Genomic DNA, 25336 nt, shown 5'->3' on the forward strand with positions numbered 1-25336 from the left:
GGAATATTCGCACAGGGCAGAGACGTCAAAACTGAACAGACTAATAAATCATCTTTTTCTAATGTAATGTCTTTGATTATGTTTATAAAGTATGTTTCTGATATGGCGGGGGGGGAGGGGATGACCTAACAACTCCTTGAGCGCTGCCGCTAATTTCTTGGCTAGGTGATAATTCGGGCTATATGAATCCCTTCGACAATCGGCCGGAGTGGTGTGTTTTGTTTGTTTATTTTTGGTAGACTAAATTCTCGGGGAACGAGCGTAGTGCGGAAGTAAATCTTTGAACTGTATCTTCAGGCGATGTAGTAATTGATTTTAATAGTTTCTCTGCGTTCTTTTTATTCTATTGGTTTGGGTCGTAGTTAGCAGGTTGGTCCGGATTCTACTACTGATGAAATCCGAGTAAGTGGAATATTTTACATTCATAGTGAAATTTTATCATCATTTTTTGAGCAAAAATAAGTCATCTGCTATACATTGTCTATTATCTAACCCTCTTATCAGATTATATGATTTATGCATTGTTACTTTCTTTTTGGTTTAATCTTTGTGGGTGTTTGAAAAAGTCTGATGTTTTTTTTTTGTTTTTTTAATGCCATTTAATTTTTTGCATTTTGCACTAGAGGAAGACTGACAAACTATAAGGTAGGTATCGCTAATGTTTTGTCCATTGAGAGAGAGAGAGAGAGAGAGAGAGAGAGAGAGAGTGTACACACTCTTACACTGGTTTAGCAGATTCATTTTTCTAAATATGTGGTTCGGTTTAGAATTACGGTGGCACTTCATTTATCGGCTCGAGTTACTACGATGTCCGGATTCGATTTTAATGATTTCACCGCCATTAATTCGTGTTTCATTAACTTGCTTGTAATTGTTTCTTATAATTTATATTTAAAGTGTTATCGGTTTCTAAACGTATTTTATCTGCTATGGAATTTGGGATGAATCTTAATCCTCTTTCAATATTACAAATAAAATCCAGTTTGTTCATCGATCTGGGTGCTACGGCAAAGTTTAAACCTTTGCTAAGTAGCGAGAGTTCATCTTTGTTTAAGGAGTGGTTGGATTGATTAACAACGTCACTGTAACGTGCCGGCGATTGGTGGCTCCTGTTATTTCTTGCTTCTGGTTGGTTGTTAACGTTCACTGTGGGGAAATTCAAATAAGTCCGTTGGTTTTGTCGATCTTTTAGTCTATGAAATTTGGATATGAGATTTTCTTTCTTAGTTTGATGGATATTGTTCGCCGTGTTGTCTGTAATCTTTTCGAGGATAATCCAAATATCTGCGTTTAAGTAATTCGAAAGTTCAGAATTTACCGTTTTATTTGGTTTTGAGTAACGGCCGAGTGTTTTCTAGTAGCCTGGATCTGTTCTCTGAGTAACGCTTTCTCCATGCGGTGATATATTCGTTGTGCCTTTGTTGAGGTAAATTTTCTCTTTGGTTTGATGCAATTCGGAATGATATTGCTGTCCCTACAACGTTTTAAAAATGCCACTCGCTTGATCAAACCAGAAACACAAATCTTTAACTTACCGTATTGTTTGTATCTCTTTTTTTTTTTTTTTTCAGTAGAGGTAGAGGTCTACCTCTACTGAAAAAAAAACCCGTTATTCTTCTGGCATGAGAATGCCAGTAGAATAACCGGTGAGCAAATCATTGTTTCTTTAGCTTACTGTGTGAAATGTAACTCAGCTTGTTCTTGTATATTTGTATATACTCCAGATGATGACTTGATATGAAGGTCAAACGTCTGGAAATTAAAAATAGTTATTTATAACACGATTGTAAGGTCCATAATTTCCAAAATGAATGATTAACTCAACTTTCCCACTCAAGTCTTGATTTAAATTCATTTCTCGTAATAAACGTAAGCATTTTATTACACAAATTATCCTTAAATACTATTTAGCGGGCTCGATAGCTGAGCACACAGCGTCTTTACTTTCCCACCACAGTGATCTTGATTCCCGCTAAGGTATGAATGTTTTTGAGTGTGTCACATCGGATGAAGAAATCATCCGATGTGAGACGCCAGCTTGTTCGAGGCCTGAAGTAGCTTTAAACTGTAATTGAAACTTTAATATAGAAGGATTAAAACTATTTTACGCCAATTCCGACTACGTATGTTTTAAACCTATCGCATATTTAGTATCGCGAATAGGCTAAGGTTTTCAGGGACAAAAACCGCATAAATCTATCTGGTAAACCATCTTAAATTATATAAATTCAAGTAGGTTTCGTGCGTATTTCAAAGATTATGCTTTGTGCATCTGCGGTGTCCATAAAATAAATATTGTAGCACTCAAAGGAATAAATATATAAAGAATAACAGAGAAGTTAGTGAAACACTAAATGAGCTGCATACAAGGCGGTGTTCTAACTAATTTTAACTTCTGGATTTGAGAGCTTGGTTAGAAATAAGATTCAATTAAAAATACAGAAATAAAAAGCAGACGACATCAATAGCAAAGCACTTCGCCATGTTTAAGAATGAAATTTCGAATTATGCTTTTTTGTATAAGTAATATATATATTTTATTTACTATTTTTATTTATTCTGTTTTTGATGCAATAAATATATTTATCTTTAAAGGAACGAGAAAACGTTTTTTTAAAAAAAATTGTAATAAATAATATTTATTTTGCAACAAATTACAATATTCTACATTTTATGTTGGAAATATTTCACGTCCGTTTTTGTTACAATCTGACTTCCCATCCGGGACATTTCCATCTCAGATGACGTCATCATTCAACATAGATCAGTTCTACACTAGAGGATAACTAGCCTGGGTGGCTATACCGCATTGGTTGTTCTGGTTTCGGGACATCTTAATGTAGCCATCAATACCCCAGGAAGTTCCCCAACTGAAGAAAAATAATAATGAAATAAAATTAATAATATTTTCTATGACATTAAAATTTACATGAATAATTTTTCTTTGTATGATTCACTATATTGACTATGCAGAGTATCACCATCTATCGGTAAAATTAACAAACATTAGCTTGATTGTAGAGATAATAATTGTTCTTCACAGATGGCCGTGAAATACAATAATTATTATTATACTTCAAATCATCGGTTGAATATTTTTAGTAAAGCAGAATTTTCAATTGATATTTCTTAATTTTTTATCTAAATCGAAACTGTTTAAAATGAAATGTTTATATTTCTTTTTTTTTTTAATTTAGTACTTGTGTTGATTCTGTACTGAAGCATCGTCACCTCTTATCTGATACGCAAAGATTGATTGGGAATGCACTCCACTTCGGCGATTGTGAAAGGTGAAGATGCCGTCGACTGTTTTCAAAAAGCGTTAAGGCTAAAACAGTCTCACTTCTTTAATTTTGACAATGAAAAGGAATCAAAAGGTGTTTTAAAATTTTCTAAACTGAAAAAAATAATTGTAAAATTTGTTATTAAGATTTCCCCTATAATTTCTAATACTCCCATTTTTTAAAAATGATATGTCGCAATAAGTCAATAGAAATTCAATGCTGCATCTGTATTTTCTTAAAGTTAAAAATATCTGTTTAAAACTAAGATCTTCACTTTACGACAAATAGTCAAGAAAGCATGGGAATATAACAGAGACCTGTATTTAAGTTTTGTCAATCTGGAAAAAGCATATGACAAGGTGCCAAGAGAGAAACTATTCAATACGCAACAGTTATATGGTGTCAATGGGGCATTATATCAAGCAATACTTAGTCTGTATTTGAGTTGTATGTCAGCAGTTAGAATTGAAGGAAGTACAGGAAGATGGTTTAATGTTAAATCTGGTGTGAGACAAGGATGTACATTATCCCCTCTGTAATTCATTATCTATATGGATCACATTATGAAGGAAAGTGGTATTAAACCTGATATCAAAATTGGAGATGTTAATGTCAGCTCTTTGCTTTATGCGGATGATGTTATACTTCTAAATAAATCCGCTACAAGTCTGCAAGATTCTCTGACTAAATTGAATAGCTGTTGTAATAGATATGGTATGATGGTCAGCAATAAAAAGACAAAGACAATGAAAATAGGCAGAATCATTGAAAATGTCAACTGTGTTGTGAATGGAGAAACTGTGGAACAAGTAAAACATTTCAGTTACTTAGGCACGATTTTTACTGAAAATGGTAAGTTAAATATAGAAATAGACAATAGAATCAGCAAAGCTGGTATGGTGGGAAGTCAATTGAATAAATTCATATGGAATAAGAGAGAAATTAGTCGGAACACTAAATTAGCTGTGTACAAGACAGTGTTCAAACCAGTTTTAACTTATGGATCTGAGAGCTGGGTCAGAAGTAAAACACTTGACCAAAGACTAGAGACAGCAGATATGAGAGTGCTGAGAAAGATTAGGGGTATGAACAGATGGCATCAATGGCAATATCATATTAAAAATGAGGATATTAGGAAAGAACTTGACAGTGTCAGCATCCAAGAATGAGTTAGCAGAGCTAATCTCAAGTGGTATGGTCACTTAAATAGAATGGGTGACGAAAGATTAGCAAAACAAGTGTTCTCTGCCAGGTTGGCAGGAAAACGACCCAGAGGAAGACCAAGATATAGGTGGATTGATACGGTACAAAGTGCCTTAGACGATAGAAATATAAGATCTGATATAATGTTAGAGTCTTCACAAGAAACAGACTGCTTTGGAGGAAAATTGTAGTTAGGAAGTTAGTAATGATGTAATTTGTTTCATGTAGTACTATCATATCCTGTACACCCTTGAGGGTACATGGCAGGAATTTGATGATGATGTTTAAAACTTTTTTTTTTTTAAAAAAAAAAATCTATTTTGTCCCGTTAGCAGTTACTGGATTTGTCCAGAACTGGCTAAAAGCATTTCAAAACTTCTTTAAACAGTTATAATGAAAGCTAAAAGAATGCAAAACTGTCTGATTAATTCACTAGACTGCTTTTAATTAAAATATCTGTTGACTGTGAATATCTTGATGCCATGAAGCAGGCTCTCGAATTACTCTGGGATTTGAGAACCTTTGTTTAGGAAAACTACTTCAGATTCTAACAAAAACAAATTTCTTCTCAATTTTAGCTTGCGAAAGGTAAGAAAATTACTTTGTTTTATTCATTTATTTTCCATATAAAACAATTATGGTGAGAGTTATCGTTTAACTCACCTGTTCTTCACCAACCAGTAATCTTTGCCGTCTTCAGTACCGTAGCCCACTGCAAGCACTCCATGATCCAAGAAGATACTGCTGCATTCTGGTTCATCGTAAATACCGCTCCTGTATAAATAAATAGAAAGATTAATATTTAATTAAAAACTGAGGAATGATTTGTCAAGAATAGAAGCTTTTGTTTTGGCATTTAAAAAAGTCATCATGTAACACATCAGCTTGTATCAGACGAAATCATTTAACTTACAATTATTGATATTATTAATATATAAAATATCCTTAGCCCACTCATAGTACTAACTGAAAGCTATTCAGAAAAAGTCCCTTTTTTGCGGGATAAAAAAATCCAATTTTAATGGTTTTTCATCGAATTAGTACAAATAATTACCTACTTTGTTGAGAGAATTAAAAACTTGGATTTGACTCTTTGCATTTATTTAAAGATTCATGAATTTTAAACGTTACCGCGTATATATTTTAACTATTCAATGATCACTTACTTGTAGCTCTGGAAGCTGTCTTGGCTGGCATCAATAGCGACTGATATCGGTCCAGTGGTAGCTACAGCGTTCTTCAGGGCATCTTCATCCCCGCTGGGAATATCAACGTGTCCAGTACACGTGGCTCCAACATTCTTCTTTTTAAATTGGCATGTTCCATCCTGCGAAGTACAAATATAAATAATTATAAGTCAGACTTCATCTGTCAGAAATACCTAATGAATTATCTTAAAATATCTTCTCCGATAGGTGGTACGATCCATCCCAAATTTAAATTTAGTTTTAATATTCTCGCATCTGTTTGAAAATCTATTTAATATAATATTTATTCCCTTTAATGTACTTGATTAATGCATTCAACTTATTAATGTGAAGATCACGCGTGATCTTACCTCAGCAGTATAGGGATAGGATTTCTCAGTATCAATGCCTTTATTCTTCACTATATAGTCGAACCCATTGTCCATGAGTCCACCTTCGCATCCCATGTTGCCTACAGAAAAAACAACAGGAAAAAGGTAAGAAAGTTAACTTTACGTTGCAAACATGTTTGAAATATTAAAATATCTCATGTCTGTTCTGAAAACACGAAACGTATATTAGAAATTATGTTATTATTTCTCGCTCACCTAGAAGAAACATTTATGGTACACTATAATTTTCCGGAACAATGCATCATAAAACCTATCTACACGCTAATAATTATCAACGTTAAGCAACAGCACATGTTCAATAACAGTAATGCATTATAAGGATCGATTCTTATACTAAGAGGACAATTTTGAACAAACCTTCTGCTTGGGAACAATCAACAAGGTTCTGTTCGCTGAGAGACACCAATTTTCCTGTCTTCTTCTTGTGTTGTCCTTCAAGAGATCCAGTAGTGGAGAAAGCCCAACAAGATCCGCATTGTTCCTATAGCAACAGAAATGATTTCCCTTATTATAATTTTAATTTGTAGGAAATAAAAGGATCATAATAAGCAAGCATTCTTCAACCGTCTTATGAATTTCGTGATCACCCACCTGGTTTTTCACTGGGGTTACGTAACCCTCTTTTCTCCAGTCGACTTCATCAGGGATGTGAATGTTGGACAGTAGAACGAAAGAGCTACCTGCCTTACTCTCGCCTTTTCTCATTTTGTAGCCGTTCATGATGTTAGTAAACTCTTCAGAAGTCTAAAAAAATAAACAAATAGACTTTTTTATTTATTAAACTAAGAATAAGGAAAATTAATAACAAACTTAATACGTACTAATCAAGTGTAATAATTATTATAATTTTAGTTATAATAGTAATTGAATAATACTATTTAATATGGTTTCAATTCAATTTTATTATAAACATTATGTTTATAATAAAAAAATTGAAATCCCCCATCAGAGAACTTACTCTGTCCGAATACTCATTTAGACCAAGGCGGTAACTGTGGATGCCAAGATCGGCTTCAAGATTATGCTCAATGACTTTCGAAACCTGACCCTCCCATACCTGGCGACGTAGGAATTCTTCCCTGTGGTGATAGTTCTTATTGTATTTTTCCTATAAAGACAAAACACGCATTTCACTTACACTTGACAACATATAGCAGTAGAATAATAATAATAAAATGTAATATTTGTTTATTTGAATAAAATATTCTTGCCTTATATTGTCTCCGGCTAATTTGACTGTATAAAGTATTGATTAGTATAAATTTAATATGACCTTTAACTCGTTTTATTATTTTTATTTATTTATCATATTTTTAATTTGGATTTAAAACGTTTTATTTACTTTCTTAAAGTATATATATAAGTGTTATTGGATAAATCTCAACTATTACACCTTTGCTATGACATAACCGTGAGAAGTATTTGGGAATCCTTAGATATGTTACTGGACCCAAAAACATTTAAATATAAACTCAAGTATCAGATTGTCTGAATACATCCTATCCATAGTTAGCCAAAGACATGCATGCGAATCTGTGACACGCACAACGTGCTCAACAATGAAACACACACTTCGAAATATTTTATACCATCAGTCTCCTGTATAACTGGATAGCAGTTGTCACTTTTGTTGGTCTTTACTATCGGACCACAAAAGATAAATGATTAGCTGATGAGATAGAGTACGAGAGAATTTGAGCCTTAGCCAAGAGAAAAGTCAGAAAAAGATGTAGACAATCCTGGAACCGATTCTTTTCTAAGAACACGACGACATACATGAAATTAGACCCAATGCATATAAATGTTTTAGCATCTCAATTCAGGTATTAAAGAAAAGTAAATAGCGAACAAAATTTCTTAATTTTTATTCATAATTAAGAACCAAAAATAATTACAAAAAATCTTCTAATCAGATAACGAAAATGTTTTTTAATAAAAAACATAACTCAGTTGTAATTTTGGATATGTATACCATACCTTATTTCATGTAATATACATCTGTTATATTATCTATAGGATGGTCCCTACTCTTATTTCTTTCTATCCTTTTCTTCTTTCTTGTTCATTCCCCCCAATGCCATTAGAGTAATCGAGAGCTAGGGGTGATTCTTCCAGTGTTTCTACTTTTTTCATCTCTTCATGCATAGAAAGCAACGGGAAACCACTATGCTTCTACTTTTTCCCTAGTTTGGATGAGCAGTAAAGATAAAAATGACGAGTGATGCACAGCTCAGGATGAGTCCCCTGGGTCCGGAACTGCGCAATTGGCTACCAGGGAGGTCACTTGTTCCCGTATGGATATGGACCAGATTGCATGTCAGTCATATGAATCTTCTTTACTAAAGCCTGCGGGAGGTGGAGAAGTGGAAGATGGAAAGTATTCATGTGGAAAATGGGCTAAAATTAATTTTCGCATTGGATCTTGGATTATGAATACTTTGCATCAAACTGGAAGATTGGAGATTGTAAAGATGGAGATGCTAAGATTGAAAATAGATGTTCTGGGAATGGCTGAGGTGAGATGGAAAGGAAAAGGAGATTTTAGAACAGAGGATGGAATAAGAATAATTTACTCAGGAGGGAAAGAGCAACATCAAGCAGGTGTTGGAATAATATTCAATAAACAAGTGGTAGGATGTGTGGAAGGCTACTGGCAAATCTCAGACAGAGTTTTAGTGGTAAAGTTGAAAGCAAAACCTAGAAATATTCTACTTATCCAGATATATTTACCTACTTGTGATTATGAGGATGAGAAGGTAGAGAGAGCTTATGCCGATATAGAACAGGGCTTGAAATGTAAAGAAACAAAATATATAATTATAATACAAGGCGATATGAATGCAAAAATCGGAAGAGGAAGGAAGGAAGATGTTGTTGGGATATTTGGATTGGGAGTGGGAAATGAAAGAGGAGATATGTTGTTGGATTTCTGTTGAAAGCATGATTTAGCAATTATGAACACTTGGTTTAAGAAACATCCAAGAAGATTGTACACATGGAAAGCCCCAGGGGAGGATATAAATAGTAGAAGAAATCAGATCGATTATATTTTGATAAACAAAAGATATAGAAACATTATAAAAGATGTGACAATATATCCAAGAGCAGACTGTGATACAGATCGCATATTGTTGTCAACTAAGATAAGGATTAATCTTAAAAAGGTAACTACAGGGAAACGGAACAAATCATGGAACATGGAGCGGCTGAAGAAACCAAGTACGGCGAATGAATTCTCAAAGAAAGTAGAGGATGAAATGAACGAGAGAAATATACAAGAAAATGATGATGTAAGTGAAAAATGGAAGGTTCTGAAGGAAAGCATAATTACTGATACAGAATTGCATTTAGTCAAAAAAGAAGGGGAAAGAGAGAAAAGAAAGAAACCATGGATGACGGAAAATATTTTGAGGAAAATAACACAAAGAAGAAAGTTAATTAATAGTAAAACAGTGGAGAAAAAAAAAGCAGTATGAAGACTTAAGGAGGGAGATACAAAGAGAGATAAGAAGGAAAAAGGAAGAGTGGTTAGATGAAATAAAGATACAACAGCAAAGGCAGAAAGAAATGACATAAAAGGTATTTATAAAAGCATTAATATGACGACAGGAAGGAGAAAGATGCTAACGACTGGAGCAATCAAGAATGAAAGAGGTGAAATTATGATAGAAAAAGAGAAGATATTACAGAGATGGGAAGAATATGTAAGTAAACTTTATGAAGACAGGGAAAGAGGAGAAAATCAAAGGAAAGAACATAGTGGGCAGAGACTGTGCATCATGAGGGAGGAATTGAATCTAGAAATTCAAAAGATGAAAGAAGGAAAATCCCCTCGAATAGATAGTACACAGATAGAACTTATAAGGAAAAAAGGGTGAAAAAGGTATGGAAGTGTTATGGCAAATTATTAACGGAATTTATGAAGGACAAGAATTACCAGAGGAGTTTAGAAGATCAATTTTTATCCTCATTCCAAAAAAGACAGGAGTTTTAGACTGTAACAATTTTAGAACGATAAGTCTTATAACTCACACAGCAAAAATTCTGGTGCAAATAATTTTAGAGAGAATTAGGAATAAAATAGAAAAAGAAATGAATGAGGAACAGTTTGGATTCAGAACCAACAGAGGAACTAGAGAGGCTATAACTTGTCTAAGAATTATTCGGGAGAAAACACTAATCCATGGTGGAAAGTTGTTTTTGGGATTTCTAGATTTTGAAAAGGCATTTGATACAGTGGAACATGAAAGGATTTTTGACATTCTAGAAAATAATGATATTGACTCTTATGACTTGGAAATTTTAAAGAGATTGTATTGGTCAAAACTAGCGCCAGTATGTGTAAATGTAGAGGAAACAGGAGAATTCCCGGTGGAGAGAGGAGTCAGACAAGGATGCAAGTTATCACCATTATTGTTTAACTTTTATAGTGAACAAATGTTTAGAGAGGCACTTGAGGATGTAGAAGAAGGAATAAAAATAAACGGAATAATCATTAATAACTTAAGATATGCGGATGATGTAGTAGTGATGGCAGAAAGTGAAAATGGGTTACAACAAATTATTCAAATTGAAAACTCTTGTAAAGAGTATGGACTAAGAATTAACACAAAAAAGACCAAGATAATGGGTAGAAAAATAGGAGATAATGTAAAAGTGAGATGTGGAGGAAAGATTTTAGAAGAAGTGGAAAGATTTCAATATTTAGGTAGCTGGATCTCAGAGAAAGGAACTTCAGAGTTGGACATTAGAAATAGAATAGGCAAAGCTAAATCGGCATTTATGGAAATGAAGAGAATTTTAATAAACAAGAACACTAAAATAGGCGTTAGAATTGGAATAGTTAAAGCAACAGTTTGGAGTATTGCAAGTTATGGAAATGAGTCATGGACACTAAGAAAGAGAGATATGGAAAGAATTAATGCATTGGAAATGTGGTGTTATAGAAAGATGGGAAAGATTAGCTATACAGAAAGAATATCAAATCCAGAAGTTTTAAGACGAGTTGGGATGGAAAGAACACTGTTAAAGAATATTATGCAAAGAAAGACCAGATTTGCAGGACATCTTCTGACAGGTTCTTTGGGACACCTGACAAGAACTATATTACAAGGGAAAGTTGAGGGGAAGAGAAGACGTGGAAGACCAACTAGAGAGTGGTTTAATGAAATCGTGGAATGGACTGGTTTAAGAATGATGGAAGCAACAGACAGAGAGAAATGGAGAAGAGCTACTTATCTGCTGCAACCCTCTTGCTAGAGGATGCTACGGACGATGACGACGATGATGTTTAAGGATGTTCGAATATGCAGTTACTAGTACTTAGGTCATATTAATTCTTTTTTTTTTTTAATCCGAACTGAAAATTTCATCCTTACCTTGAATGTTTCCCAGTGTTTGTCTAGATTAGGAGTAAGACACTGGATGTAACAGACGAAACTCAAGACAAGCAGTAACTTGAAGGATGCCATGGTGACAGCTGAAATGAGAAATATAGGTTTAGATGTGAGGTTATTGTAGAATTATAAGCAATCCCACTGTCCGATGTTATTTCAATTACAGTTTACAAGCTCAGTAATGACATTTTAAAAAAGTAATGATAAACCACATGAAGGTAAAAAAAAAAAAGTATTATTTTATTGTTAACATGGTTCCGAAGGAAACTGGTTCAAGGACAACCTAACTGTACGTAGCGAAATTATATACAGACATTTATAGATTTCGTTTTCTATTGTAGTGAAAAATTTACAACATACCATTCTTCCCTTAAAATGTATATTTTGAATTATGTTTTTTTTTTATCATTAACAGTTCTTTTGAGTTCAATAATAGTTATATTTAGATATACAGGCATATCCCAGTTATACGATACCTTAGGTTTCAAATCAACGTCCTATAGCGAATTACTGCTGTTTTGTTTTTATTATTATTTACTTGTAGGTGCATGTAGTGCTTTAATAACCTTTTAAAGCAGTGGTATATGCATACATAACTTGAGTAAAGGATTTATTTACGTCAGAGACACAAACGAAATAATTTGGAATAATTTTCTCAAACGAAAATATTATTCTGAACAACTTCTTTTAACGGAGCTCGTGAATCAGTTTTTTTTATCAATCTACACCATTAAAAATGTTTCAGTATCGGCACTCACTGTTCTGGATGCCTGCAGTATTAACTAATGCAGCAGTATTAACTGCTAAACCAGTTTAGGGACGTTTATGGATGCCGACAATATTAACTAGTTTAAGTTTCACTTGGACTTATTACAGTTCAAGTGAAAAGTCTTGATATGTAAAATGAACAGGATTTTATGCCTCTCACTAGAAGCAACAGCACCCTTATACTGAATTTTATCTGTCATTATTATAATAATAGTTATTATTATTATTACGTGACACCTCCAAGAAGTCCAAAGACTCATCGAGGGAGGGCACCTCTTCTACAACTCTCAGTCCACCAACCACGGCGAACTGCTTTGTCTACACCAACGCCATCTACCGCCAACCACCACCGCTAGTATTTTCACAGACAATCATAAACTATTATTAAAACAAAAATATTATTAATAAAGAGACTTCCAGGGAATCAGAAACTCATCGAGCGAGGCCACATACTCGTACTACTCTCATCAGCTATCATACTTATTCTTGAATTCATTCACACTGCTTGCACTCACCAACTTCCAATGGCAATCTGTTCCAATCACGCACTACCCTATGAGAGAAAAATCTAGCCTTTACCCTCTTCTTAGCAACATTTATTCTCAGCTTCCAAGGATGCCCTCTTGTCCTTTCCCCACTCTCCATAAAGTGAAAAATTCCTGTATGACCCTTTCAGAAGTTTGTGAGTCTGAATCATATCACTCCTCTTTCTCTTGTTTGCTATGTGGGCAGTTTACAAATATGCAATCTGTCTTCATAATCAGTATTCCACAATCATTTTATCACTTTTAACACTCTTCTTTGTACTCTCTCCAATATATCAGAATCACAACCGAAACCAGTACATCAGACCTGCGCACCAAAGTCCAAGTGAGGTCTTATCAAGACCTTGTGAAGAGGTAAAATGACATCCTTATCTTTACATGTGAACGTGCGTTTGAGCATTGCAATTATCTTTTGAGTTGTATTTGCAATCTTTGCCACATGGCCCCTGAACTTCAACTTCCTATCTATTAACACTCCACTATCCCTACTCTGAACAGTTTATACAAGCATAATCCCTCCAAAATAATACGACATTGGATATCTAATCATGCCGAAGTGAATGACTATATTTACAAGCATTGAACTGACATCAATTTTTCCATGCCCACAATTCCAGCCTATTCAAATCATTCTGCAAGTACTGCATTTAGTAGCATTCCTGATTACCCTATCTTCGCATCATCAGCAAATAGCTGTATGTCGCTTGTCAAATCCGTCCCAATATCGTTAATGTACAGACTGAATGACAGTGAACCAAGAACTGATCCTTGTGGTACATCACTTGTTAACTTAAGCTATGCAGAATCACCCCCCCCGCCATATACCACTTTTTGATATTTGTCAGTCAGCCATCCTCTTATCCACGCTAATATTATATAATCCAATCCCATTTTCTCCAATTTATACAGCAGTCTGCCATGCTGTATTCTGTCAAAAGCCTTAGCAAAATCCGAAAGTATCATGGTGTATCCATTCCCCTTGCCTAGTTCAATGGTAACATTGTCATAGAATGTGAGCAAGTTGCTAAAACGCGACCTTCCCTTAGTAAACCCATGTTGTTCATTGCAAAGTAGAGAGCCACTCTCAACCCATTTCGGAATGCGAGCCCTAACTAATTTTTCTAAAATCTTCACCACCACTCCTAAGATACTAATTGGTCGATAGCTGGATACAACGGTCTTTACACCACCCTTTTGCAATGGAATTACCATACATTCTTTCCACTCCTTGGAATCTTCCCTGTTCTGAGTCTCAAATTATATAGCCTTGTTAAAGGAACAGCCAGTTCAGCTAAACACTCTTTTATCATCCATGCTGATGTCCCATAAGCCCCAACTGCTGAATTCTAAGACTTCATTCACTAATACCTCCTCCTCATTCACATCAATTTCTTTATCCAGTGAAGAGATAGCAGTGAGCTCAATGTGCATACGCCAGGTTGATAGCTTTTAGCAAAATGTCTACTCATAAAAAAAAGGGTTAACACTAAAAAATAACATAATAGTTATAAACAGTTTATACTTCACAGCGAAACAATCATGCACAGAGAAAAGTAGCGCGTGACGTTATGAACTTGAGTCCACGAATACTGCTCAGAGGTTGTTTCAGGGCATCGCCAAGTTGCTGAAACCGACGTATGAGCGACTGCGGCATCGCATAAATGGCATTTATAATTGAAAGGCGTTGTAAGTGTAAGACGATTATATGTCTATTTTTTTTCTTAGAAAAATAAATATAAATAAATAAAATAAAACAGAATAAATAAAATCAAACGAAATAAAAATCAGCATGAAAACATCAGCAAAAGATATTTTAAATTTAATACAGGCTAATGAAATCGCACTTTGAAATCCTTACAAGGACTGGCTTAAAGGGGCGAAGCAAGAATGCGTTTCGTCTTCCCCGTTATCTGTAGAGGACAGTGTAGGGATAAGGTGTTATTGAGCTATTAAAGCTCTGATCATGGCAGGAGGGTAACAGCAATAGCCGAGCCTCAGTTAGAACTTCATTGGCTACAGCATTGACATCCATTACCCTCCATGGGTATTAATCACCGCATCTCACAGTCGATTAACTCGTTCCAACTACCCATCGCACTTTAAAAGGTTCTTAAAATAATTGGGAGATGGACTGAGTCCTTGACTCTTTACCCCGTCAACTGAATGAAGAAAATCTGTGTGGATGGAGTGTTATTGAACTAAAAGCTCTAGTCATGGCTCGGTAACGGCAATAGCCAAGCCTCAGTTAAAACTTCATTGGCTACAGCATTGCCATTCGTTGCCCTGGAACTCCTAAAAAGGACTTTCTTTCATTCTATTCCCTTATTCATCGCACTTTAAAATTATATTAAATTAAAGCTCTGATCATGGCAGGAGGGTAACAGCAAGCCTCAGTTAGAACTTCATTGGCTAAAGCATTCGCACTTTAAAACTTGAACTTGAACTTAATTGGTTGATGGACTGAGTCCTTGACTCTTTATCCCTTCATCTGGATTTTAGATTGTGGGTGATGAGATTATTGTGGGTAATTTACCCGCTCATTGTGAGCATTGAGGCTGTATCAGCTTTCTCTTGCGATGGAGGATTTCGGTTTTTTATGTTTGAAACGATCTGAGGGCTTGTAGTCCGCTGCCTGTCGAACTAACTGATTTGGGTGATTATCCGTGATTGTGAAGAATTTCTCTGCAATGCTTGTCATGTAGGTCTTAATATCTGGAAGATTGGCTTCTTGATGTAACTGGATGTTTCTGATGAACCATGGAGCATTAAATGACATTCTTAGGCATTTATTCTGTATTATCTGAAGTCTGTTGATGTTGCTTTTAGTCGTGTGACCCCAGGATGGAGAGGCATAAGTTAGTTGCGGTCTGATTACCGATTTGAAAAGTAAGATTTTGTTGCTTATGCTTAGGAAGCTGTTCCTGTTCAAAAGTGGATATAGCTGTGCTATATATATATAGCTGTGCTATAATAATCTGACTTGCCTTAGTGGCAACACTATCCATATGTGACTTGAAGTTTAGACGTCTATCAAGATGAATTCCAGATATTTGGTAGAATTGCGCCAAGGTATGATTTTACCACTTTTCGTGATGAGTTATTTGTAACAGCAGGATTTTAAAATATTAAAGGTGTCTGAGTAATTTCTAGAAAAAGCAAATAACAATCTAAAGTTTGTTAATTATTACCCAGTACATTTACTAATCTTTTATATTTACATTATTGTTTCATAAAAAGTAAATTATATATTAGAACGGTATACCCTAATGCGTTGTGACGCGTGTCTGAAGAATCAGATGACAAAACTTCAAAATGGATATATTGACTCAAACTTTAAATTTTGAACCAATATTGACTCAAATTTAAAGACGAAAATTAAGTTCATCAAAATCATGTTCTTTTTCTTTAATATAAGCTGGTTTACAAACCATTAATCAGATTACTTTATTTGCAATCCATTTATTATTATTTAATTGTATTTCCTTTCAAGAAGAAATTATATATTTAATATAAAAATAATTTTATGTATTGTTTTAAAAATTAATATTTTAAATTACATTAATTTATATTAATAGATTAAAGTTAAAAGATATGCTACAAGTACGCTTAACACTCATCAATTTCCACTAATTAAAGTCTACTTACATTAAAATGACCAATCGCAGAACAGATCTGAGAAACCAAACGATTCACCTTGTGCTGAAAATTGGAGTGAAGACCAATGGGAAGGTTTGCTTTTATAGCCGCAAACTTCATGACGTGAAACGCAAATTACAGATAAGAGCAAGGCTTACGTGATAGGGGAAGATTACGTTGTTTTCACGTGACAATATCAGATGTATATGTCTCGTGACTTTAGAGAGAAAGAGAACGGGAGATGGTAACCCTATCTGAAAAGGATAATCTTATCTTTTCATCTTGCCCACGTGAAAAGAAGAGTCATCATTTTATTATGATTGTCTTTTATCTTCAAGCAGAATAAACACTTGCATTCGATGAGCCGTGTGATGTTGGGGAACCATGTGAGATCAGACAAGAGAGACAAGTTGCGTAAACTAACATTTTTTGGATAATTCTGAGGAAAACTTTATTACACCACCACAAAATATTCACAGTTTTTACAATTATGGAGTATTTTGGAGGTAAATAGAAATAGGAGTCACTTCATTTTCACTTGTTTTTCTCTTTTATTTTTATTTTTGCATATTTTTTGTTACAAAAATAGGTCTTACACATTAGTATGGATGCGAGTGATAAATAATCAGCAGCCTTTGATCTGCACATGAAACCACGCGGATATTCAAAGTCAAATCTGATAACTGATGGCAGGCATTTATTCCCAGCCATCCATTTCCATGCTCTCTGAAAGGTGCGCGATACATGATTGTTCCTTGACCGTTTTGCACGTTATATGGGATGGAAAAAAAAACCTTGTAATCTCCCCCCTCCCTCTTACAAATAAGAAATACTAACTGAGCATAACGTGAAAACTTTCTTCGAACTCAAGAAAACAGATGGAACCGGAATGGATAGTTTCTGGAACCCAGTTTGTCTGACTTAGACAATATTTCTTCTCAGATTGACTTACCCTAAAAACAAATAAGTGGCATCTTATAAAGATACTTCTTATGTAAAATAGCTGAACTAACAATACTGAGAAAGCATGAAAGTTAGATACGATTTAGAAACGGCTACTTGGCTGACATTGTTGTTTTTATTTTTCAGAAGGTAAATGTCCAATTGAAATTCGACATGACAGCTGGAATTCAAACATTCTTAATGCATTCATATTCTGAATGAGCGAAGGATTTGCTTATCAATTTTAATGTGATTTACTTTTTTAAAAAATATATATATAAATATATATATAAATATATATATATATATATATATATATATATATATATATATATATATATATATATATATATATATATATATATATATTATATATATATATATATATATATATATGCACACACACACACGCACACACACAAAATTGGCGCACCAGAAAATTTAATTATGTTTTTGTTCTTTGTTTATTTGGAGTAATTTCCTCAGTATAATCATACATAGTCTTAAGTTAAATTAATAAATAAAAAAAATCGTTTAATATCTTTTTCCTTCCCAAACGGATAATAGAATTTCTTCATCAGTATCTTCCGACATCGGAAAACACGTATCCGGTCGTCATCGGTGGTGGGTTGTAAACTATGGTGATGAGTGTTTGGCAAACAACTGCACTTGTGTTCCTAATCCACATTGGTGTTATTGCCCTAAACAGTGGAAGTGCTTTGGCTAATATTCTTCAGATGTCAGATTACAAACCCAGGTTTATTTAAGAGGCAAAAAAAAGTTTATTTGCCTTTGCTCAAGATTGACTAATACACATTATTGGCCACTGAATTAGCAACTTCAGAGAAATCAGTGGTTTCCATCGTAGGCATGCTATGAATTCCGATCCACTTCAATCCCCTGGGCATAGTTCGGTGAGATTTGGGTTGGGTTGGTAACAGCATTCATTAAATGCTTCGGTCAATTGCTGCACAAGGAAGTTCTGTTTGTCACTACAAGCCTTCTCAGATGACGACAATCTCGTTCCTGGCAGACTGTCTTAGGACCACAGTTACGACTCTTATAAAAGCAATGATGGTTATTTTCCCACTGATTAAACAGCAGGGATATCTTTTGCTTTTGGAGAAACTAGTCAGCTCTGCTCTTTTCAAAATCGTGGCTCCAGCAAGAAGGGCACCCACACTAAGCTCTTTATCAGACTACGTAAGATATTGAAACACTATTGGATTACTGACAAGCAGCATCTTAAAATTTCCTAGAACACATGATGATGCACGTGACTGTGTATTTTGCATATGCACTGCGTAAGAACTTTATGTACATCTGCATAAAGATTTCTAATATAAGTTCTGTATCACTTCAACCTGAGCATTTACACCTTGGTCTTGTTCCCACTGACGAGACCTCAGCGCTGTAGCCCGTGAAGTTTTAACTGAGGCTCGGCTGTTGCTGTTACCCTTCCAGATGAGCAAATGAGCGGCTCTGGTCGGTGGTGGGGGAGCTTGCCACGGTGTACAGCCAACCGTTTCTCAGATTTCTTCTAAGTGGCAGGGTGAGCCTGAACTGAGGGAACAACGCTTATTCAGTCTTTCTGATCCTGCGGGTCGCTCATTATTGGGTGATCTGGGGGATTTTACGAGTTTATTTAGAGGTATCCCCGCACTTAAACAAAGGGGAAACCAGTCTGGGTAGTGACCCCCTCCATAATGTATAACATGATACATCTCATAGGAGATGTGTTTTACATTACGGGAATTCTAAGGACGGTGAAAATCGTAAAACATTTTAAATTGGTTTCCATTATTTCACGGCCCCCTCAACAAAACCTACGACCCCCAGTTTAGGAAGCGCTGGTTTATATTAACAATTTTAACATTAAATATATAAATATATTGCAATGCAACATCGTATCAAATGAGAGACCCAACAAGTATTAAGTTAGTAACTGAAACTAGTTATAAAATTTCAATTTTTCGATTTTTAGGGCATTGAGTACTTCCCCCCCCCCCCGGACGCTAAAAGCCAGAGATAACGGCGAGGTGATTGTTATACATTTAACGCCTTAAGTGACCTTTGATATACTTTTGGAAACGAGTCTGATATTCCCATTCATGCAAACCGCTTGACGCATGCGCTGTTTGTATGCACAATCCATTCCCTGATTGCTGCTATTAAGCGAAAAGGGAAATATCAAACTGGGCTAAGTAACAGAATTGGACATGCTTTACGTAAAAGATGAATTTCATTGCCGTGTGTGAGACCACTGCTACCCTTAATATCTTTGCTAACCTTGCTCTGCACTTTGCATGTATTAATGTTCTCTAGGTTCATATATTTTTTGAATTTTAAGAAAAGAGTTATAAAAATAAAAAACTATAATAAAATTACATCAAAAATAAACAGAGATTTTAATAATTATTATTCAGAATTTATTTTAATTAGAAATTTACAAATACACCTTTTATTTATTATTATGATCTTCTTCATATAATCTTCTGCTGCTTTATGCAATGCAATTGATGAGAAAGATTGATGGATGAAACTCTGGGAAGAATGGATGGTAGCTCACCTGTTGCTGTTACCTCGTGTGACGCTGAGTTTTGTTCTCTCAGGTTTCTTCCGAAATTTCGCTCCCGGTTAGGGGGCGCTTAGATTAGATTTCGGGGGTTCGCCCTGGGATAGCACTTTAAGTCTCCGGGGAGGGTGTTCTCTGGCATGGCCCGGTGAGGGAGTGTACCGCTGGAGACGCTTTTCACCGGAATATGAGCGGTTCTGCTCGATAGTGGGGGTGCCCGTCACTGAGTGGAGCCAACGCTGATTTAGACGGTCTTTCGGCCACTATTTAGTGGTCTACGGATCGTCCTTATTATTACAGATGGCTTTACTTATACAGTAGCCAATGAAGTTCTAACCGAGACTCGGCTATTGCTGTTACCCTCCTGCCGTGATCAGAGCTTTAATAGCTCAATAACACTTTATCCCTACACTGTCCTCTACAGATAACGGGGAAGATGAAAAGCATTCTTGCTTCTCCTCTTTAAGTCAGTCCATATAAGGATGCAATTGATGGAAAAAAAGTGTTTCTACCATCATCCAACACTCCACATTATATTATAAAGCAATAGTGACTGTAATCGTTGTATTTCGAATGAATAAATAAAAAGGCTTGTAAATTTACGAAAATGGAAAAATCATTCTTCGAGTGATGATGAAATATTTACATAGAATGAGTGAAGTGGATTGATAAAGAGCCATGTTTAGTTCGTACAGCAGAGATTCCTGTTTGTTCATAGCTTTACGATCGCAATGAACATCGTACTGACTTTCGAACTGAGACATATCTCTTCGAAGATCCTTCTCACCCCAACCATGTACATGCGAAATGCGAAATGAACTAACCACACACACACACACACACACACACACACACACACACACACACACACACACACACACACACACACACACACACACACACACACACACACACCAAAACGTAAAACACTTGAATGCATTCTTTGCGATAACTTACACAAAATCACTTCGTTGGTCGCTTTCATAAATCATCACCAGTGAAAGTCCGAAAGAGAACTCGGAAACTACTGAAAATAGTTCGCTTTTTCTTAAATATTGCATAATAAAACCAGTGGTAGGATTGCTTAATACTCAGCATCTGAGTGTGAAAGCCAAGACCGAATAGAACAGAAGTTTCGCCCAGAATCCATAGAAGAGGCGCTGTGGTTATGTATTCTTTATAATCGTTATCCTTGACAAATTTGACATGGAAAGAAGTGGTGACCAACTCCACTTATATCTTGATGTGTTCTGTACCTAAACCGTTCACAATCTGATCCAAGAACAGGTGCAACCGAATCACTATCAGAGATCTTTACATAACATCCAATGTTTATATACAAACAAGGGAGTTTTCATAGAATGCATTTCTTTAAAATTGCACAGGAAATGAAAATCGTTATTTACAAATCTACATCCACTCAGTGGTCTGAATTCTGATGGTGGTTATCCACAATGGGTGCGAGGTGTTTGAAGAATTACGAGATCCCTTTGTGTTATGATATTCTCTGGACCCAAATTATCTCTATTTATAAATGAAAACGAATTTCACATTAATGATGAGGAACTGATTGCAATTGCAAAGAGATGGTAATTTATCGAATAATTTTTGTGTCTTCCTTGAAATGAGCTCCATAAATAAAGGAATGGGAAACTAAATCAGAATGAGAATCCGTAACTTCTCTTCAACAATTATAATAATGAATTCCAGTTTCTTTTTAGGAATTAAAATATTTATTGAGATCTCTCCCAAGACGATAAAATGAATCTTCCCATTGAAGATTACCAACATAAAATCCAACGTATTTCAGAGAGAAAGGAGAAATTTGGAATATAATACCAGTGGGTATATTGTTCATTCTGGTCCCATTGAATTTTAGAACGTGTACGCTCCTGCCATCAATGAAATATTCATCCCCGATATCCATGGTGATAACGACGACATTATTTTTAGGCCAAGAGGATGAGGAGGAGTGCGATATGACTAATCTTGTCGTTGCCTTTGCTATAATATTACACTTCATCAACTGGGGGAGTCTCTAGGAAGGAATTTACTGTTTCCTGCAGGTGATTTGTGGTAATACTATCTATTTTCAACTTCACGAATGGATAGGTTATGCTATGATTGCGAAATTGAGCCTGGTATCATTGATAGTATTCAATCGACCTACATTTAATTAGGGTGTGAGGTGTGGATTTATTTCTTCAGATAGTAGTATAGTCACTTATGAGGATAACTAGGAAGTCTCAATGCTTATCCCACCATAGTGCAATTTCAAGTATTCTATTAAATCTGCAGTTTGTGATGATTCGTAAGTAGAATTTAGTACTTCCGATGAGTATGGTTGTTCGTGTGTGAACTATGGAAAGTAATGTGAGATAAATAAACGGAAACAAAACAGAATTAACTACAACAACGAAATCATATATTTGGATTTATTCAATGGCGTATATTCGACGTCATTTTAGGATGTTATCTGGGTACGAATCGTAGAACTTTATTCATCATTTCGTAGTACACTGTAACAGAATTATTGCAAGCCACCACCACATAAATAAGGCCATTGACAGATTATTTATTCTTTGCATTCATTTACGTTCCTGTTTAGAAAGATTAGAAAAATCTTGTAAGTGGATTGGAAATATCAATCCAAAGCATTTAGTTTTGAAGTTTTTTTGTTTTTTTTTTTCGTAACCACGAAGCAGAATGCGTGGAATTTACACACACTAGTATCCACGTGGAAAAAGGATTCAAGTAGGATGGGGCTGAATAACCTCCTGTTATTGATAATTTAAGTTGCAACAGTCGGATTTTAATGAGAGGAATTTAAAGTCGGCTGTTAAAATGCAAAAGAAGCGGAACGTTAGAAAGGGAAAGATAAAGTCATTGAGTCATTGCGAATACACTGATTTAAAAAAGTAAAGGTTTATACATTTAATGGGATTTGAAGTATTTTAGTTAGAAGCTTAAGCGGATAACAAACAGTAAAAATATTTAAAATATGTGAAATTAAGTTAATATTTCTATTATATTTCGAATAAAAACTGAAGATCAGGTGAAAGGTGAGATTCGTTTTCTTGATGCGGAGACAAAAGAAATTGACCTTAAACTGGCGATGTCCGATTCACCATGTTTGGAGAGTGACTGACCTTCATCCACCAAAAATAAGATCGGGTTAAAGTGGCCTGGTCTAATCCCTTTCATGGATAAAAGTCATTACCGGATTTCTTGATTTCTAATTAAACTACAATTTTTCTTACCTCCTTAAATCCGTGACTTCCACGAGTTCTATATCTGTGCAAATAGAGGACTTGCATTAGAGAACGACATTGAAGTGGTGTCTCGTATATTACCACACGTCTATGAAACCGTGATCAACTATACTGCTTGGAAATAAGTTAACGGACACCATAGTGTGAGGAACAAACAACCAGGCGCTCAGATAATTGATGATCTGGGATGGTTCAATTTTGAACAATTTGCCGGACAGATAGGCCAGCAAATGACATCTTATCATAACGAGTCCGTCAAAATCGATCAGTACCCTTTTCGCCTGGACACAGTTGCTCCGACTTTGGAGCATAGTATTTCTTCAATCCATACTGGTTACATGCGACGCATTACATGACACGATGCATTTTGTCCATGGGGGTGTCCATTGACTTCTTTCCAATCAGTGTATATGCAATACGTAATCGGAAGTGATTGTTGCTATAGAAACGAATCCTATTTATTTGAGTCAAGTAAAGAAAAAACCAAACTATTTTGCTGTGTAGCAGAAATAACTTTCTGAGTAAAAATTTAATTATAAAAATTTAAAAATTACTGCAATCCAAGCTGTTAATCACAAATTTAATAAAAACGTTCTAAGATTAGAAAGTTTAATTATATTAATCGTATGCAAAGGGGTTAGCAGAAGTGACCACAATTAATCAAAAGGCGTCTGTCCAAAAGTACTTTACGATTTCTTGGTTCGATGAGCTAACATTGTGATCCGAAGAAAAATTCTTCCGCTAGCTTTGAAAGGTCGATAATGAAGGTACGTTCATTGAACTCGACAAATCTTTTTATTATAATGAAATAATTAAAATAAACACTAACTTATGAAATCGCATTTCGTAGTGAAAATGAACATGATTTCTGGGTGTGTAAGGCTCTGGAATTTAATGATCTCTGGAAAGAAATGAAAAAAAATTCTACAGGGAGGGTTGTTTTTTTAGGTAAAGATTACATAATTCACTTTTATGCTGTGAATTATTGACACAAAAAAAAAAAAACATGAAAACTTACGCTTCCCCCGTTAACTTTGCCTAATAGCGGTTTTGCACATTTTCATGTGTTCTTATTAAAATGGCACGAAATGCTCTCATTTTCATAAGATATCATTTGGTGTCCTGATCTGAAGCTATTTCTTCTGATACGTCCTTGCTAAGTGGCATTGACTGGAAGGATAAACGCCAAAGGTATACAGCACTTCGGAATAACGTACTGCGACAGTGGTATGGAACAAATCCTGTCTGTCTTAAAGCAAGATTGTACATCTTTCGAGTATTGTAGATGCCATCACAACGTGGTTTGAGAAAAAATGTGGAAAAAAAGCTCGTTTATTTACTTCAGATCATTTGATACTTCCCCAGCACTCTCAAGTTTCATTTCAACAGAATCAGAGTTTGTTGCAGAAATTAGGCCAAGAGATCTTTAATCCTAGAATAATTAATTTTACTGTGAAATCCATGTGTTCTAATATTTTGCAATTTTGTAGAATCTGGATAAAATTATAGGAAATTTAGTTCCGTGGTGCGAGTTCGTCTCAGCAATCTCAGTTTAAGTCTCTTCAGCCTTAACGTAGTCACAAGGGAAAAACAAGATTAAAATTTGTGCTTCTGTAAACTTAAATTTGTAATTCAGATGGATGATAGTGGAATAAAGGTCGCATAAACAAAATATTATTAAAAAGGGAATACAATAAATAGCATATTTTCAGAACTATGTGGGATATTTATTACTTTCAATTCTAAGGCATCTACTTAAAGTTTATTTCTAAGTTGAAGCTTTTTAGTCTCTGTTTTCATCTCCTCACGAGGAAAATAATCCTTCCATGTTAGCAGGCATTCTGTAGACTTAACAACCCTAAAGAAATCATATTGTTTCAAATGAAATAATGTTTCTTCTCATCTACTTTCCTGCCATGGATTTAAGCTGCACCTAATCCGAGAACCCAAATACAGAGTTTAAACAATTGTTCCGTTGAGTTGCAACGCCACTGCATATTTCCCAATCTGCTTCTTATTTTGTTTAATATCCAAGAGGATACCGCTTGAGGATTCTCCAGAATTTTGTTCCTTAAGTCATTCGCATTCCATGCAATGATCTGAAGAGAGGCAGGA

General features: G+C 35.1%; 1 protein-coding gene across 1 annotated transcript; it reads right to left on the reverse strand.

Annotated features, from left to right (window-relative positions):
* Positions 1–2616: 2616 nt before the first annotated feature.
* On the reverse strand, positions 2617–16495 carry LOC150093311 (cathepsin L-like peptidase). Its single transcript, XM_090413654.1, has 9 exons — positions 16442–16495; positions 11466–11566; positions 7046–7195; positions 6679–6831; positions 6445–6568; positions 6046–6146; positions 5654–5814; positions 5151–5261; positions 2617–2870 (listed from the first exon to the last, which is right to left on the reverse strand). The coding sequence occupies exons 2-9, from the start codon at positions 11556–11558 to the stop codon at positions 2771–2773; spliced, it is 993 nt and encodes a 330-aa protein (XP_090269780.1). The 5' UTR covers positions 11559–11566; positions 16442–16495; the 3' UTR covers positions 2617–2770.
* Between the last annotated feature and the right edge of the window lie 8841 nt (positions 16496–25336).

The sequence above is a fragment of the Typopeltis vanoorti genome, chromosome 24 (genome assembly GCF_054136105.1).
Source record: "Typopeltis vanoorti isolate ZY-2024b chromosome 24, IOZ_Tvanoo_1.0, whole genome shotgun sequence".
In the NCBI taxonomy this organism is placed as follows: Eukaryota; Metazoa; Arthropoda; class Arachnida; order Uropygi; family Thelyphonidae; genus Typopeltis; species Typopeltis vanoorti.